This window comes from Sus scrofa, chromosome 1 (assembly GCF_054392235.1).
Source record: "Sus scrofa isolate SSC_HxYL_T2T_F1_AM1 chromosome 1, Sscrofa_HxYL_maternal_Yorkshire_Landrace_v2.0, whole genome shotgun sequence".
NCBI classification, from domain to species: domain Eukaryota; kingdom Metazoa; phylum Chordata; class Mammalia; order Artiodactyla; family Suidae; genus Sus; species Sus scrofa.
Genome location: NC_139383.1, coordinates 224,516,911 through 224,532,578, shown reverse-complemented (window position 1 = coordinate 224,532,578; position 15,668 = coordinate 224,516,911). Strand labels below are relative to the sequence as shown.

The window sequence follows — 15,668 nt, the reverse complement described above, 5'->3', positions numbered from 1 at the left end:
TTGAAATAATGTTCACTTTTGTCCATTATATGTAAAGTGAGATTAATTCCTGCCCCAGTGGTCTTTTACTACATTGTGTTTGCATAACCATATCTACAGATCCATCCTTAAATGTATACATTCATTCCACAAATATTTTTTGAGTACCCAGTAAATGCTAGAAATACTTCTAGGCCAGAGAAAACCACAGTGTAGCTTACAGGCAATGGGGTAGGGATAGATAAAACGAAAGTTTGAAGAAATAAAAATGTAATTTCACATAGTACAAAGTGCTATGAAACTAACAGTTCATACATACCCACTCCACATTATATACATTGCATGTACAAAACATTATGTATATAAATAGATGTAAATATATTTCCTCAAGAGATTTTTAGTTTAACTATACAACGTGTAAGTATTGATAATTAACAGGCAGCTTTATTAAAATCCATCAAATTTTTATGAGCTAATATTTTGCTACCATACTTAATTTTCTAGTTGTCTGATAAAAGATAGGTCTGTGGTTACCTATGGAATTAAACAAATACACAAACAAAAAGAAGCATAATACCAACTCAAAGGAGTAGAAAATATCTGAAAACTGTAATACTAATTTGCTAGTCTCACTCATGATATACAGATTCATTCTTTTAAACAGCTCTTTTAGTGTTACATTCTAAAAAATGTAGGATCACTTCCAGGAAAACACAAAATGAGATCAAATTTATTACCTGAACACACACATGATCAGGTATGTGAGAAAAACATTTAATAGGACTACACTGGGGCCAAAATCGATGAGAAAGAAAAAAATCCACTGTGTGGAAAAAATATACGCACATCTAATGCAAGGGTAAATTTTAAAGATCAAGGATAAAGGTTAAAGATACAAAAAACAAAGGCATGGAAAGTATTGAGATGTAAATTAAAACACAAGCTCATTTAGAAAGATCACAGATAAGACAGTCTTTAAATTTTCCTGCTATCTTTAATAAAATATATTAGGAAGCCTAGGATATATGCCACCATATTTGTGTTTAATGTGGCATTAATTCACAAGTCGTTTTTTTAAATAAGATGAAATAAGTTACTTGCTCTTCTAAGGAGATTTGTAATTAGGATTTTGATAATTAAACCTTAGATGAGGCATTTGGTTTATCTATGCCCTAAATCCCCATAAATTATGCGTGTACAACTTTGAAACTACACCTTAATTAGTAGCATAAAATAAAACTAATTTTGAAAGTCAGTAATTTGAATTTTTAAAAATTGTTCAAATTTTATCAGTGAAAATCAACCAAATAATGTACAAACATTGATTGTACGTAAAGGACCATGAATTACTTGATATGTTGCTTTAAGTACTTTAGGAAGCCTCTGCAAATTTCAGCTCCTATAGAGACAGTCTATATTAATTTAGTCACATTTTTATGTATGTAGTTTGACCTCTTTGGCCAAAAAGTATGTCCCAACTTCATTTTCTTCTACTACTACTCTTTCAACTTCTCTATTCTGAGCTGCAACTGTTTACACTAACCTGGAGATGGTAAATTTCACGTATCAATTTGACTGAGCCACAAGATGCCCAGATATTTGGTCAAAACTTATTTTGCATCTATTAACCCCAAGTCTATTCTCCAAGTCCATAATTTTTTTTTTCTGTGGAAAGGTTTCTTTGTGCCATATATTATATTCCATATATAAGTGATATCATATGGTATTTTTCCTTCTCTTTCTGACTTACTTCCCTCAGTATGAGAATCTCTAGTTCCATCCACATTGCTGCAAATGGCATTATTTTGTTCTTTTTTATGGCCGAATAGTATTCCATTGCAGACTATTGCCTTTGGGCCTTTGGAATGGCATAGCAATGAGATCCTGCTATGTCCAGGCACTTATGATGGAGCATGATAATGTGAGAAAAAAGAATGTATACATGTATGTGTAACTGGGGTCACCATGCTGTACAGTAGGAAAAAAATTATGGGGAAATAAATTTTTTTTTTTAATTTAAAAAACTTATTTTGGATGTAACTTTCAGGGTGACTTTGTATGAGATTAACATTTAAATCAAAACTAAAGCAGACCATCTTCCATAATGTGAAGAGGCCTCATCCAAACAGCTGAAGGCCTGAGCAGAACAAAAAAGGACCTTCTCCCAAGTAAGACAGTTCCTCCTGCCTAAGTGCCTTCAACCTAGGATAACTGGCATCTTTCTGCCTTCAGACTCAACCTGAAACATGAGCTCTTCCTGGGTCTCAAGCTGGCCAGCTTCCCTGGGTCCCCAGCTTACCCACTCACCCTGAAGATCCTGGGAGTTGTCAGCCTCCTTACAGTATGAATCAATTCCTTTTAATAAATCTATTTTCATATATAAACAAAATATGTATATATTTGCAATATACTTACCTTGGTTCCATTTCTCTGGAGAGCCCTAATATATCACCCACACTTATCAACAAATTTTCAGCAATTTCTTACCTAAGCAACTATGTTCATGAAGCATTCTCTATCACTAATACCCTCTCACATTAACTCTGATAAAATCCTACATATTCTTCAAGCCTTCACCCAAAGGTCTCCTCCCTCCCATGATGCATCTCAAGGTAGGGTTTTTCCACTTTGCACACCTGTAGCACATCAGCACTGATTTCTTTCACATCTGCTTGTCTGTGACTGGTTAGCTGGAAGGACATTGTTCTCCCAAGACAACACCTTATACATCAAATGTGAATATCTGTAGGGCTAGAATACATTGTCGCAACACTATCCAGCAGGGATTATTTCTGACTGGCTAAAACCCAAAGGAAATCTTAGCTATATGACCATGAAAAAAAAAAAAAAATCATCCCAAACTCTCTAGACTTTGGTTTATTCCATCAAATATCAGAGCTTAGGCTCAGTACAGCAAATTCCCTCCTAGTGCAACATTTCCACAGCTCCATTAACAAATGAACCCACAGTAAACACTTGCATGACTCAATATTCATTTTCAAATTATCTAAAATGATTTGAAGCCAAAAGGAGAAAATTGTTCTCACTTAAATGCAATAATTCACGGTGCACTCATTCTCCCTGAGTCCTTTTAAAACATAATCCCAGCAGTGAAAAAAAAAAATGTTAATGATTCTAAGAAGGCATCACCAATACAATGGTCCTTAAAAGACTGATCATAAGGAAAAAACAGGAAGAGCCTCAACTCATGCAATGCACTTTCCCCCAAATAATTGTTCACATGGGCTCCTGTCTTTGTCAACACTGAAATGTACTAATATGTAAAGAATATTTTTGTTCTGTCTTTTTACATTTTTAAAATTATAGCTGATTTACAATGTTGTGCCAATTTCTGCTGTACAACAAAGTGATCCAGTCATACATATATATATATATATATATATATATATATACATATATATATCCTTATATTATCTTCCATCATGTTCTATCCCAAGAGATTAGATGTAGTTCCCTGTGCTGCAGAGTAAGACCTCATTGTTCATTCCTTCTAAATGTAATAGTTCGCACTGTATCCTTAAGTACTACAGAAAGTCTGAAGTTTCTGTTTACTTACATGGTTCTGCCCACTACCACCCCTTTTCTGAATGGATGTGCCGTACCCAGGAAGACTTTATCATGTTAGTATCAATTTATCCCAAGTACTCAACTATTTTATAAGCCTTTTCAAGTAATCTTCACTTAGTACCGTAATTGTCAGCAAGTTTGTTCTGTGTTGGCCATCCTTCCTTTTGTTTCAGTCTTTCATAAAAATCCTTTTGTGTGACAGTCAAGCAGCTGTGCTTTGTTCTTTAATGTTCCTAGCCTGGATCCCCAGCCGAGACCACTTTATAACATAAACGGCAAAGTACCATTTTCACAGCGGGGACAACTGTGTTCATCTTCAAAAAGAGGCATTAATAAAATGAGACTGTAATGAACATGCTAATTCTGATCACAGGGTAGTGCACAATGGCAGAGAGAGTTGACTGTCTTCTCCCCGAAAGATTGTAAAAGTTGTCTTTTTTTTTTTTAACAACTGCTATAATGGCTTATATTTTTTGAAACAGACATATTATGCAAACATTTCTCTCCATTTCCCAATGAAATGCCTTTTCTGTCTCATCCAATTGCTCACTGAGTGTTTTACTATATCAGTAATAGTCACCTTCAGGGAGCATATTTTTTTGCATCTTGCAAGAACTGACTTGGTGAATTAGACATGTCAGTGGATCACGGAAAGATAGAGAGCAGGGATCTGAGAGGTCACCAGTCTGATACTTTCCCTGTGCACACAAGGCCAAAATAAATAAATAAGTAAAAGAACAAGGAAGTTAATAGACTTGCTCAAGAGCCAGAGCTGGAACTCAGATTACTTGAGACATGGACCTGGGCACTCTATACTGTCACATGTCTTGATGGTGATAATTCATAAACTGTGATGCATTTACATGGAGTAGATCCTCCATTATAAGCATCAATTCAAAAAATAAACCTGGAAAACTAGGTGACTCGATTCATCTTTGGTTGGCTAACTTTTGTAGACAATGATTTTTCTTTGTTTGGGTCCTAGGAACAAGCTAGTAGATAACAGTAACAATATTATACATTATGCCCAGTTTTGCTGTGACAGAGATGCTGGTGGTTTGCAGAGCTGTGCTATTTCAGAATGGGTAAGTCTCAGAAAATAACCCACTAAACTTAGAAAAATGACATATTACATGCTGTTCTGGAGAACAAAAAAAAGAATATTTTCTGATTACCACCTTAAAAGACTTAAATTCAAGAAACATGACATTTAGTCAGACTATCAAAGTTGACTAAAGTTTTTGAGAACTTTCTCTTAGAGAAGGGGAAACATGTAAGCAATAAAAGGATCTTGCTGTCTTTCTACTTGCATAAAACAGGCATATGCTCCTGGACTCTACAGGAAAGAAAAGTCTGTGGGTGGTGGTATCCATTTTCCCTACCCAATGACTGATAAGACATATTGAAGAGAAATTTTTGTTTTTTAGGACCACCCACGGCATATGAAAGTCCCCAGGTTATGGGTCAAACTAGAGCTACAGCTGCCAGCCACAGCCACAGCAACACCAGATCTGAGCCACATCTGCAGCCTAGCCACAGCTCAGAGCAATGCTGGATCCCTGACCCACTGAGCAAGGCCAGAGATTGAACCCACATCCTCATGGATACCAGTGGATTCTTTTCCACTGTGCCACAACGGAAACCCCCAGGAGAGAACATTGTCATCCTCAGTTATCATTATGTAAATTCACAAGTTTTCCTCCAGAAATCTTTGGACAAGAAGAAATTGTGGCCAGTGAACCAAAGATCCCAAACCAATCTCATCCAGATGATGATCTCACTTTTTAAAACACCCTCTCTGATCCTATATTTTGCCCTTTACTGAAAGCTTAATATCATTCCAAAATCCTTAGTAGAATCCCATAATCAGGTAAGGCTTAGTCCTTAATAACCTCTCAGTGAGATGTGAGGCCTCACTTAAAGTTCTGTTTAGGAGGGAAATGCTTAGCCTCCTAAAGTGCTGTAGAAATAGATAGCTAGTATTTGCTTGTGGTTCCACAGGCAGGACAATCAAAAAAAATTTTTTTCACGACCTGGAGGCTGTAGGTACCACGTTCAACTCTCTTTCTGCCACTCCTAAGAACTACAATCTACAGTGTATAAATGGTAATTGCTCAAATATTTCATTCCTAGGTGTGTTCAGCCCAAGCTTATAGTTATCCTTCCTTATGAAAACAGTTTTTGAGAGCAAAGGTAATGTGAAATGAGCTACACAGGGAAAGTTTTCCCTGAAATATTTTTTTCAATGCACATGGGTGGTCAGAGTGTTATTTCCATGTCTTCTGCATTAGCTGCACAGGTCAGATGATTACATCCCCAATTAAATAGGTCCTCTTGCAGCCTGTGTAAAATAAATCAGTGATCTCTATCCAGTCCACTTAGACAAAAACCATAACAACAGCTGGCACATTGTTGGCACTGTCAGCAAAGTGGGTAAAAGTAAATGACCCATGTGGACAAAATAGGCATCTAAGGAGGGACACTGGATGAAAAGTAGAAAATAGTTTCCATCCACTGAGAGCTTGAGTATCTGCCAATGCGATTTGCAAGAGAAAGTGAGCTGAAATTGGGCACAAGGCCCATCAACTATGGTATGAAACTCTTTACATTCATTTAGTTACCTGTTTACAATGTTCATATTCTATGAGTGTCAGTTTACCAATGGAACATTTTTAAAGACTGTTACTAATAAAATCACCAATAGCTATTTGGACATTTAAACAAAGAGGTAACTCTAGGAAATAAAGATAATTCCAAACCCCATTTATTTCATCCTATAAGGATATATGAGAATATTCTATTTTAAGGTTATGTTTAGACTACTTTTTCATTATCCAAAATACCTTTGAGTTTTTCTCATGAAACATTTCCAAACTTGCTAAACATAGTCTTAAAAAAAAAAAAAAGATTTAACTACTTTACTGGAATCATAAATTTTCATACAAATGTGCTCACATATGACAGATATTCACATAGAAAGTCAAGATGCTATTAAAAATTTCAAATGTATTTGTTTTATGTGGGAGCTAGTTGGATAAAAGTAGATGAGATAGGAGGATCCTGGTCAGCTGGGAGGCAGGAAAATATAAATCCATGTGAATGTCTATGTAAAGTGGTATTTTTCCTCCAACTTCTTGTTAATGTCTTCATCAAATGCATGAAGACACAGTCAAGCCAAATGACTGTTATTATTCCCTTTTAAGGGATTTGTTAAAGGAACTCAGTAGGCAAAACATAAACCAAAAATGTTTCTTATAAATTTTGCTTGATTGCATCTTTGTGATACATTTTCTACATAATATCATTGGTTATATAAACTACGTGAATAAATGAAGATTAAAATTTTAAAAGAAGATCAACAAATAGGTCTGATTTTGCTTCACATAAGAACACAAAAAATGATTCAAAAATCTTCAGACCTTTTATCTAAGTTTATATGAACAGGTACATGTATATTCACAATGCACATATGTTGTAGTACATATTATAGTATTTATAAACATAGTCTCCAAGATTTCTTTCAGCTCTAAAATGTGACTTTTAACTCCTAAGTGTTCTTTTTATTTCTAGTGTCTTATTCTTACCTAGCAGATTTTGTTCCTTTCTTTACCTCTTCAAATATTTAAAATTCATTTATTTTAAAACCCATTCACACACTTCAATTACCTTTAGTTCAAAACCTATGATTTCTACACTCACTGATTGAGCTCATTGTCCCTCATGACTTGGAATTGGTTTTCATGCTTTAGAATGGGTATTTATGAGCCCATCTGGGAATAAATGCCTTGTATGGTTTTGTATGGCCTGAACTCTGATGGTGTCACCGTAGAATGAATGCTTCCAGGCTGTCTGTTCCTCACTCCAAGGGATTCACCATTTCTGACTAGCTTTAAAATTAAGCTTCTGGGTTCTAAGTGTCGCAATGCAGAAATAGTGCTAGAGCTTCATATTATGCAGAAAGGTGACCAAGCTCTTCTTACTTCCATTCTATTTTACATAGCCTTGTATCCTGCTATAGAGTTAAAACTCCGCCCTAAATCATATAGTCCATTCAGTTATTATCCTCGTTTGGAAGATTACAAATTGGCTCTTCACTGAAGACTCTGTTTTTAGCACCCAGAACCTTTCTTGTTTGTAAGCCTAACCATGCATTTAATTTTATTTTCAAATATTTTACCAACATCTCTATGTGTTCACAGAGGGATGGAGAACTTCCACTATGAATACAGCTTGTCACAATGGCCAGAAATGTAACTCCAATCTGACTTGTTTGTTTTGAAGCAGCATTCTGTTACATGCAATTAAAAGATCTATATCCAATTGGTCAATGTTTCCCCTAAGACTTGGTAAGATGTTTATATTATTTAAAACTTATTTTAGGATATATATGTAAATCTACTTCTCTAGGCTGATTGACTGATTAACTTGAGTACTAAATGGATCTAAAAGGAAATGTTTTTAATTTTATAAAACATACAAAGAAAATACATCCCTCAGTGGGAAGAAACTGGAATGAAGGAGAAAGAGACTTTATATATGTTTCTCTGTGATTATTCAAGTTTGGTCTCTTCTTTCTAATCCCCTTCATCTGATGAAAGACTATTCTTGCAAGTTGCAGAATTAATAAACAAAATGAAGTTCAAAAAATGCAAAACAAATAAATGCATGTATGTATGAGGAAGAAACATTTGCACAAAAGGTTTACTCTGGAAGTGTCAACTACTATGCAAACCAAATTAGGCAACATTCTCAGTTCTACACAAAAGCCTGAATTTATATACATAGATATATATAAAATAGAGCAGAGTATTATTAAACACCAGCCTTTAATCTCTAATACTGTCTTCCTAAAGGAAGTCTTGAAAGTAGACACACCATACTGGAGATTTGGCAAGTCATCCCATGCTTTGGGCAAACTGCATAAGCCACATAGCCAGAAACACAGAAGGGGACATACTGTTTTCAATCACTCTGCATCAACAGATGTTACTTCAAGAAATGAAAAAGCCTGGGAAAAAACATTTTTTTTGACATAAAGAAGAAAGCTGCCTTTCATGTTCTGGATTCCTCTGTTTAAGAGGAATTCATCTTTAGGTAGAAGACATTTCTTAAGAGTTGCAAACAATGTCAGCTTTGGTAATTTGCAAAAAGTAGCTGATGACCTTGATAAGAAAAAACAAGACACAAATGATGCTAACACATAAAAGAGAAGCATACCCTGTTTCCTTTCTAGGATCTTTGCCAAAAATTAAAATGGTATCTGACATTTGAAATTGGCATTTCTTTGGGATTTTCTTTTCTCTCTCCAGCTAGCCATTTTCAAGACTCATGAAAGAGGGTACCTACTGTCTATTTAATTTAAATTTGACACTTAAATATTTTATTTCAATTCATTTGCCATTTAAGCGTCATAACAATGCTAGTATTTTCCATGATCCTACAAAAGAACACCTGGGAAACAGCATTTCAACAATCACACTAGCAGCAGCCTTGTACATGAATACTTACCACGCAAAACGGTGAGTCTGGTGGATACACTTATTTCTCCCACATTATTTGAGGCCACACATTCATAAATAGCCTCATCTCTTGGAGTCCGTAAGGGTTGTATTCTGAGAACTGATCCAGATCCATCGTCAAACTCTATTACCTATTAGAGGAAACAATAGCTGTCACAGGTGTTGTTACAAATGTCTACCTCTCAGCTAAACCTCTTAACGCAGCAGTGAACCAGCCATTGGGCTCAGAATGAATTCCACAGCATTTTAAGACTGAATTTTTATACAGTGACGAAACAGAGTAACTGATCTAATTTAATGAATCCTATAGTGAACAAAGGTAAGACATGAAACTACATATGCAAAAAAAAGTAGATTTCTTGTCTCTTCTAAAAACCACCCAGGGTTACTCATGAAAATATTCTAGTATGTTTATCCAGGGCAATGTGACCCTGTCATTATTTTTGCAAGAGACTTATTGCTACAATGTATAAGCTTAAATTATTCTGTCTCTGATAGAACATATGCACATGTGGATCCCTTGAATAATTGGACTGTAAGGTAAGAAATAACACATGCTACCACTGATAGCTTTCTGGTTTAAAATGTCTCATCCTGAACAGTACAGAAGAGTGAGCCATGAAGAGAAACTGCATAAATCTAGTACTTAGGCAGCCAATGAGACGGCTTTCACTACCCAAGAGACTGATGGCATGCATTAGTTTTGCCATAAATCATTCCAGTATTTGTTCTTGCTTAGCATTTTCTGCATTTTAGGGCATTCTTGCTGTAAAATGGAGGCTTGCTTCACCAGGCAGAAAATTAATGTCCTAAACAGTAAGCCTGAATTCACTATCCTTATAGACTCTACTTTGAAACAGCTAAGCAATTCTAGGGATTTGTCACCAAATTCAAGCAGTACTTCTAAAAAATGATAACAATGGTGATGATATTGATAAATATGTGCACAAAATGGTAAAGTCCTCTGTCTTTTCTGTAACCACACTATGTTTTTGTCAGCTATTCACTGAGATGATTTTTTTTTTGCATTTCCCTATGAATAATACATCCATGTGCTTAAATTGTGAGCAAAGTACGAATGTCTTATAAATGTATTTACAAGATGCTCCATCCCAGATTTTGTGTATAATGTCAGCATATGGAAAAAAGATTGAATGTTTTTAAAATGTGTCCACGTCAAGCCTTTTCTGCATACCATTTATGTTCTAAATTCATAAAGATAGCCAAAATGTCCCATTTCACAGTGCACTACAATTTATTTTCAACTATATTAAAAATAGCATATACTTTTAGAATGAATCTACTATGCATCTTGGGAGAATGAAGTTTCATAGTTACTGGAAACTCTGTCAAATATGCCATAATTTTAAAAATACATATTCGTGAGCGTCTTATCACTTAAAGTAGAGAAAGATTTAAATATCTTTAATACGGATTTAAATTTTGATTTTTTCAGTTTTATTGAAAAACAATTGGCATACATCACTAGATAAGGTTTAAGATGTACAGCATGATGGCTTGATGTACATAAGTTGTGAAAATATTACTACAATAGGTTTAGTTAACATCTATCATCTCATATAGAAACAATGGAAAGAAAAGAAGAAATGTTTTTCTCCTTGTGATGAAAACACTTAGGATCATCTACTCTCTTTACAACTGTGATTGTTACAAGGTATTTCATGTTTACATCTCTAAACGATTTCCTAGGTTTGGACCTATCCTCCTCAACAAACAATATGCCACATGCCACATGTTAATGCTGTAATTTCTAAATTGAAGACCCTATTTAAGAACCAGAATGGATTATGTACCTACTCTAGGCCAGACACTACATTTTCCACTAGAGATAGAAGAGGGTGAAAAATCAGTCTCATTCTCACCGGCTTTACAAACTAGTGAAACCAAAAAGTGCGAAATATTGTTACAGATATTGCAGATCCTCAGCACAAGATGTGAAACTATATGATGTAATTGCTTTGTGTTAAAACATTTCTTTCTGGATGTGTTTATAAGGTGCTCATTAGGAATTATGTACTGAGCAGAGCTCATGGCTTGAAATGCTATTATAATTTAATCTTTGTTACAAGAGTTTGCCAAGAAGCCATCATCACTAGAAAGTGTGATGTCAAACTTCTCTTTGACAAAAAATTCAGCTTTGGAGTTCCCATCGTGGCGCAGTGGTTAATGAATCTGACTAGGAACCCTGAGGTTGCAGGATGGATCTCTGGCCTTGCTCAGTGGGTTAAGGATCCGGTGCTGCAGTGAGTTGTGGTGTAGATTGCATACGCAGCTCGGATCCCGTGTTGCTGCGGCTGTGGTGTAGGCCGGCGGCTACAGCTCCGATTAGACCCCTAGCCTGGGAACCTCCATATGCTGTGGGAGCGGCCCTAGAAAAGGTGAAAAACAAAACAAACAAAAATTCAATTTCACTTAAACTAAAAAGTAAATGTGCACCAAAGATCACACACACATCATTTCTACATGATGTAGGAAATATTTCTCAAAGATTAAGTTATCCCTTTTGTTTATATTTAAATCATTATAGGTATTTATTTGATCTTCAAATATAATTTTAAATCTATCATTTGTAAGCTACTGTCCAGATTTCAATTTTTACAAGTGTAATTAATTAGCCCTTTTATTCATTTGGACTGTCTACTGCCCTGTGAGAACTGAGAAAAATGCGTAAAATCACAATCATCTGAATTTTGCAGTTGCTATGTTTCTTTTAACCGGAGATTCCTTTAATTTGCCAAATTGTGAATTAGGTTATGAAGTAGATGAGAAACTCCGTAAAAGAAGTGAGTTTTACATTTGGGGTCAATTTGGAGTTCTAAATATCCATTAAAAATCAATCTATCCTCTTCATATCTTAAATTATAGGCATGATACTGTATACTTCTTACAAGTTTTCCCTGTATAGGAAATTACCTCTTTTTCTCCTCCAGAATGAGCAAATTGATAAACCATAAGGCTCCTTAAAAACACCCCAAAAGTATCTGAATTATGTTTCACGTCTTTGATGCATTGAACTTTCTTGAATAAAGAAAATTAATTTCTTCAGTAGGTTTATCTGCAATATGAACCCTGTTGGGTATGTTTCTTCCAGAACAGTTCTTTACACTAACACCCTGCAGCAAAGTTCTCATTCAAGTCCATGCTACTTTGCAGACCACAGGTGTGAAGTATAATGGACAACAAAAATTGCTGCCCAGTACTCATTTCCCTTCTTCCGGATAACAGGAACTCAAATACCCTTTGGGAAAACATTTCTCCCTCATTCCAAGCCATGGGGTTGGATGTAACTGACCTCACTTCCAGCAATAGCAGTAGATTCTGATTAACTTAACCTAGTTAGCCTGTATCATCCAGCTGTCCACACAGATGGGTTTAGGCATGAACATGTAACTCAGTAAGAGCCAATAGCATAGAAAGCTATCACTCATCCTCTAGTTTTGGATGTTACAGGATGAGGAATTGCTTCTTGAAATTTTAAGGGGAAGTAGTCTGAGGATGAGGCTACAGATGGATGTGAGGAACACTAAGTAAAGACAAACATCAGTCATCTGAATCCTCAAATTCTCTTTATAAGAGAAGCCATTTAGAGTTACATTTTTACCACATACCAATATAACGAATACCCAGTTCTCAGTGATTAGGACACCTTGTATGAGATTAAAACCAGCCAGTCACATAGAAACCACAGATTCAGCAAATACATTCTTCCCCCAGAGAAACAGAACAATGGACCTAATACCTCAAATCTCTGATTGCTGACTTTCTTTCCTTTCTTGTTCCAGACAATTTTTGGTCTTGGGTCTCCTGTAGCTTGGCATATAAACGAGGCAACTCCACCAGAGACCCCTGTCTGGTCAACAGGAGTTCGTGTAAACCTTGGAGGTGCTGAAATAAAAGAAACATCACAAATTAAAGAGAAGAATTAATACACCAACCATTACCCCACTGCCATGCTTACCCCATTGCCCTCAGTCCTATTTTAGCCAATACATACTTACAGACAGACAGAAAGACAGACATAAAATATACTAGGACTACAAAATTAGGAAATCACCTTTTACTTTTGAGGGTAGTTTAAGGGGGAAAGAGGTAAGTTTCTGGTCAAGTTATCTGCTAGGGGTTTTATTTCTGAAATCCGTACTAAGGCAGAGCTCCAATAACATCTGAAAAGCAACATCACACATTAATTTTTATTACCAGTATAAAAAAAAAATCCAATTTGTCCTCTGTAACAAAATGAGCTCATCAATCAAAGTGAGTAAAATTTTAGCTCTTTGCTTTGATGCCGCTATCAGGACACTGCCAGAAAGCAGCATTGCTACTGCTAAGCTATTAAAATTAGTGACATTTAAGAGAAATTCTAGGAAATTTTAAAGAGACAAGAAATATAGCCCTGAGTTAGAAGTTTTGGTCAGAAACAGAAATAGGAGAAAACAGTAAAGTGACTCTAACCCAGATATTGTGTGCTGTCTTACTCAAAACTTAACTCCCCAATTTGCATAAAAAGATGAGTCAAGAAGCCTTCAAAGTCAGCAAAGAAAATAATTTCTGTACAGAAAGATATAGACTTCAAGATTCCTAAGGACAGAAGGCTAGAAGTTGTAGGCTTCTGAAATGTCCTGAATCACCTTTAAATGTCCCTACCATTTCACTCTCTTTCTTAAAAACCTACTTGTTATCAATCTTGTATTTCCAGATCTAAAAATCTATTATATGAAAATTATAATAAAGGACAGATATATACTTATGTATAAAGATATTCATCACATCTTTTTATAAGGATTATGTGTACCCAAATATCAAATATTAGAGGAATTGATGGTAAAATAAACTATGGCATAATGATGAATCACCAATCAAAGAGTAAATGTTGTATTTGTAAACTTTTTATCAGGGGACATGAAAATTGCTTATGATTCCATTATATGCCACAAAAGCATCACACAAAATTACAGGTGATAAGAGAATAATTCCCCCTCCAAAGATGGGGCAAAATATACTAAAACATTAATGATGGTGGTTTGGGAGAAGGTGTTTTAGTTATTTTTCCTACTCAACATTTTTCTTGCATCCCTGAGTATTTACAATTATGTTATAGCTGGACATTTTTTTTTAAACTCAAAAACATTTCACTTTCCCATTTTATTTTCTATTTTCCTATTCCTATTACATATTTTCTTTTCCCTTGTGCCATTCTTCAGTTATATGTCATTGAAACAAGTTTTTAAGTGACTGGAGCTAATGTTTCTTCTGAAAACTCTCCTTAGATTCTAAGAAAGAAGAAAATAGCCAAGTTTATCATTGTCTGCTCATCACCACTATTCTCTCTGCATTGCTTTCATGTTCCCCACATGATGATCCTGCTGCCCTGCTGGAGTGTGTCCTGAGCTTTATGGTGGTTTTCCCAGGGTCAGAGAAGCCAGGTTTCCTTCTCGATTGCAACATTTTGCATGTAGATCACCTTGAGGGGGTGTCTAACTTTCCTGTTTCTTAACCTCTAAAGTAGGAAATGTGAAATCAATCATTTTGCTGAGATCTCTTTCAGTTGTAAGGTATTAATTTCCACAATGAGGGAAAGGAAGGAGAAGAGAAAGGAAAGGTATCTTTGCAGTGCTGATGCAGGAAGATGAGTCTCTCTTTCATTAGCAAGTTCACTTGCTGATAACAGAACTGGTGCAAACACAGGTCCCTGTTTGTTCAGAAACATTAGGAAGGAACGTGGGCTCTAACAACCCTGCTGGATATCACGTTGGACAGCATCTCAGGGTAGCAATACAAACTAGATGATTACCAGGACTGTGACAAATGCTTAAAATGATTTGAAATTGATTCACAGTGAGAGGAATAAAAAATACTGTACACTGATGTCACTTTTCTCTCACAAACAAGCAAAAAAGATATTAAAAGTTTTTATGTTTTTCATTCTGCTGCTGCAAACAATTCAAATTGATAATAACCACACACTTGTCAGCATCTAATATGGAAATTATAATTATGAAATTGAAATTCCTAGGCAGTCTTCCTGGAAAAACAAAATGCATTGCAGTGGTATATTAAGAGCTACAACATTGTCATCTTTAGGTACTTTCCTTCTCGAAGTCCATAGCTTAAAAGGTGTCAACCCTAAATGAAAATCAATTTTAACAACCCAGCTTCTCATTTAAGTCCTGTTTTTTGAAATGTCTTCAAGAATGTATAGATTGGGTGAAGGGCTGAGGTATAAAATGACTATGTAATAATCGGAGATTAAATAAGTCTGGAAGGAAGGATGTCCTTTTTGCTGCACTTGCACTTTTTTTTTTTTAAGGGATAGTATCCTATTTCTCATTTCTTTTTTTTTTTTTTTTTTTTTTGTTTTTTTTTTGTTGTTGTTGTTGTTGTTGTTTTGTTGTTGTTGTTGCTATCTCTTGGGCCGCTTCCTCGGCATATGGAGGTTCCCAGGCTAGGGGTTGAATCGGAGCTGTAGCCACCGGCCTACGCCAGAGCCACAGCAACGAGGGATCCGAGCCGCGTCTGCGACCTACACCACAGCTCACGGCAACGCCGGATCGTTAACCCACT

At 35.6% G+C, this 15,668-nt stretch overlaps 1 protein-coding gene across 37 annotated transcripts in view; it reads right to left on the bottom strand.

The window, feature by feature from the left end:
* PTPRD (protein tyrosine phosphatase receptor type D) overlaps positions 1-15,668 on the bottom strand; it is a 529,409-nt gene that overhangs the window by 314,589 nt on the left and 199,152 nt on the right. For all 37 annotated transcript variants that reach the window (XR_014821805.1, XM_084985812.1, XM_084985865.1 and 34 more), the window contains exons 3-4: positions 12,847-12,992; positions 9,076-9,217 (exon numbers count right to left, since the gene is read on the bottom strand). Coding sequence is in view for 24 of the 37 variants with exons in the window: in XM_084985812.1 (XP_084841938.1) it covers positions 9,076-9,217; positions 12,847-12,992 (288 nt within the window). In the remaining 13 variants the exon portion in view is untranslated. The remainder of the gene's footprint in view (positions 1-9,075; positions 9,218-12,846; positions 12,993-15,668) is intronic.